The sequence below is a fragment of the Aptenodytes forsteri genome, unplaced genomic scaffold (genome assembly GCF_000699145.1).
Source record: "Aptenodytes forsteri isolate BGI_AS27 unplaced genomic scaffold, ASM69914v1 Scaffold50, whole genome shotgun sequence".
In the NCBI taxonomy this organism is placed as follows: domain Eukaryota; kingdom Metazoa; phylum Chordata; class Aves; order Sphenisciformes; family Spheniscidae; genus Aptenodytes; species Aptenodytes forsteri.
Window position 1 is genome coordinate 1494181 of NW_008795126.1, and position 708 is coordinate 1494888.

The window sequence follows — 708 nt, forward strand, 5'->3', positions numbered from 1 at the left end:
ATTTTAATTAATGTGGGTGGGCTGAGAACACAAACGACTGTTTATCAGAGACAATTTATTTTCCAGTGCTAAGTCAACATATAATAGCAAACTTACAACAATTATTTAACTTTTTTTCCCCCCCCTTCTTTTTTTTTTTTAAGAGCTATGAAGCAGGGACAGAGGCAGAGCGAGCTCCTCCAGGCAGGGCTGGGATCTGAGCTCGCACAAATAGCTCCCCGGTGGACTCGTCCCGGGTTCCTGCCCTGCCCCGTCCCTTCGCTCGGCTCCGAGGGGGAAGACCCGCAGCTCAGAGCCCGCCGGCGATGAGCCACATCTACGGCAGCCACCTCTCCCCCATGGGCAGCCCCTCCATGGTGTACCTCCCGGCCGCCCTGAGCTTCGCCCCCAGCGGTGCGATCTCCCGGCAGGACCCCCCGCAGAAGCCCCCCTACAGCTACATCGCCCTCATCGCCATGGCCATCAAAGAGGCTCCGGAGCAGAAGGTGACCCTCAGCGGCATCTACCAGTTCATCATGGACCGCTTCCCCTTCTATCACGACAACAAGCAGGGCTGGCAGAACAGCATCCGCCACAACCTCTCCCTCAACGACTGCTTCGTCAAGGTGCCGCGGGAGAAGGGGCGGCCCGGCAAGGGCAGCTACTGGACCCTGGACCCCGACTCCTACAACATGTTCGAGAACGGCAGCTTCCTTCGCCGCCGGGGGC

At 58.8% G+C, this 708-nt stretch overlaps 1 protein-coding gene across 1 annotated transcript in view; it reads left to right on the forward strand.

Moving 5' to 3' along the window:
• The first annotated feature begins 305 nt into the window (after positions 1 to 305).
• The window catches only part of FOXL1 (forkhead box L1), a 2190-nt gene continuing 1787 nt past the window's right edge, over positions 306 to 708 (forward strand). Inside the window, exon 1 of the mRNA XM_009277330.1 lies at positions 306 to 706. Coding sequence (XP_009275605.1) covers positions 306 to 706 — 401 coding nt within the window. The remainder of the gene's footprint in view (positions 707 to 708) is intronic.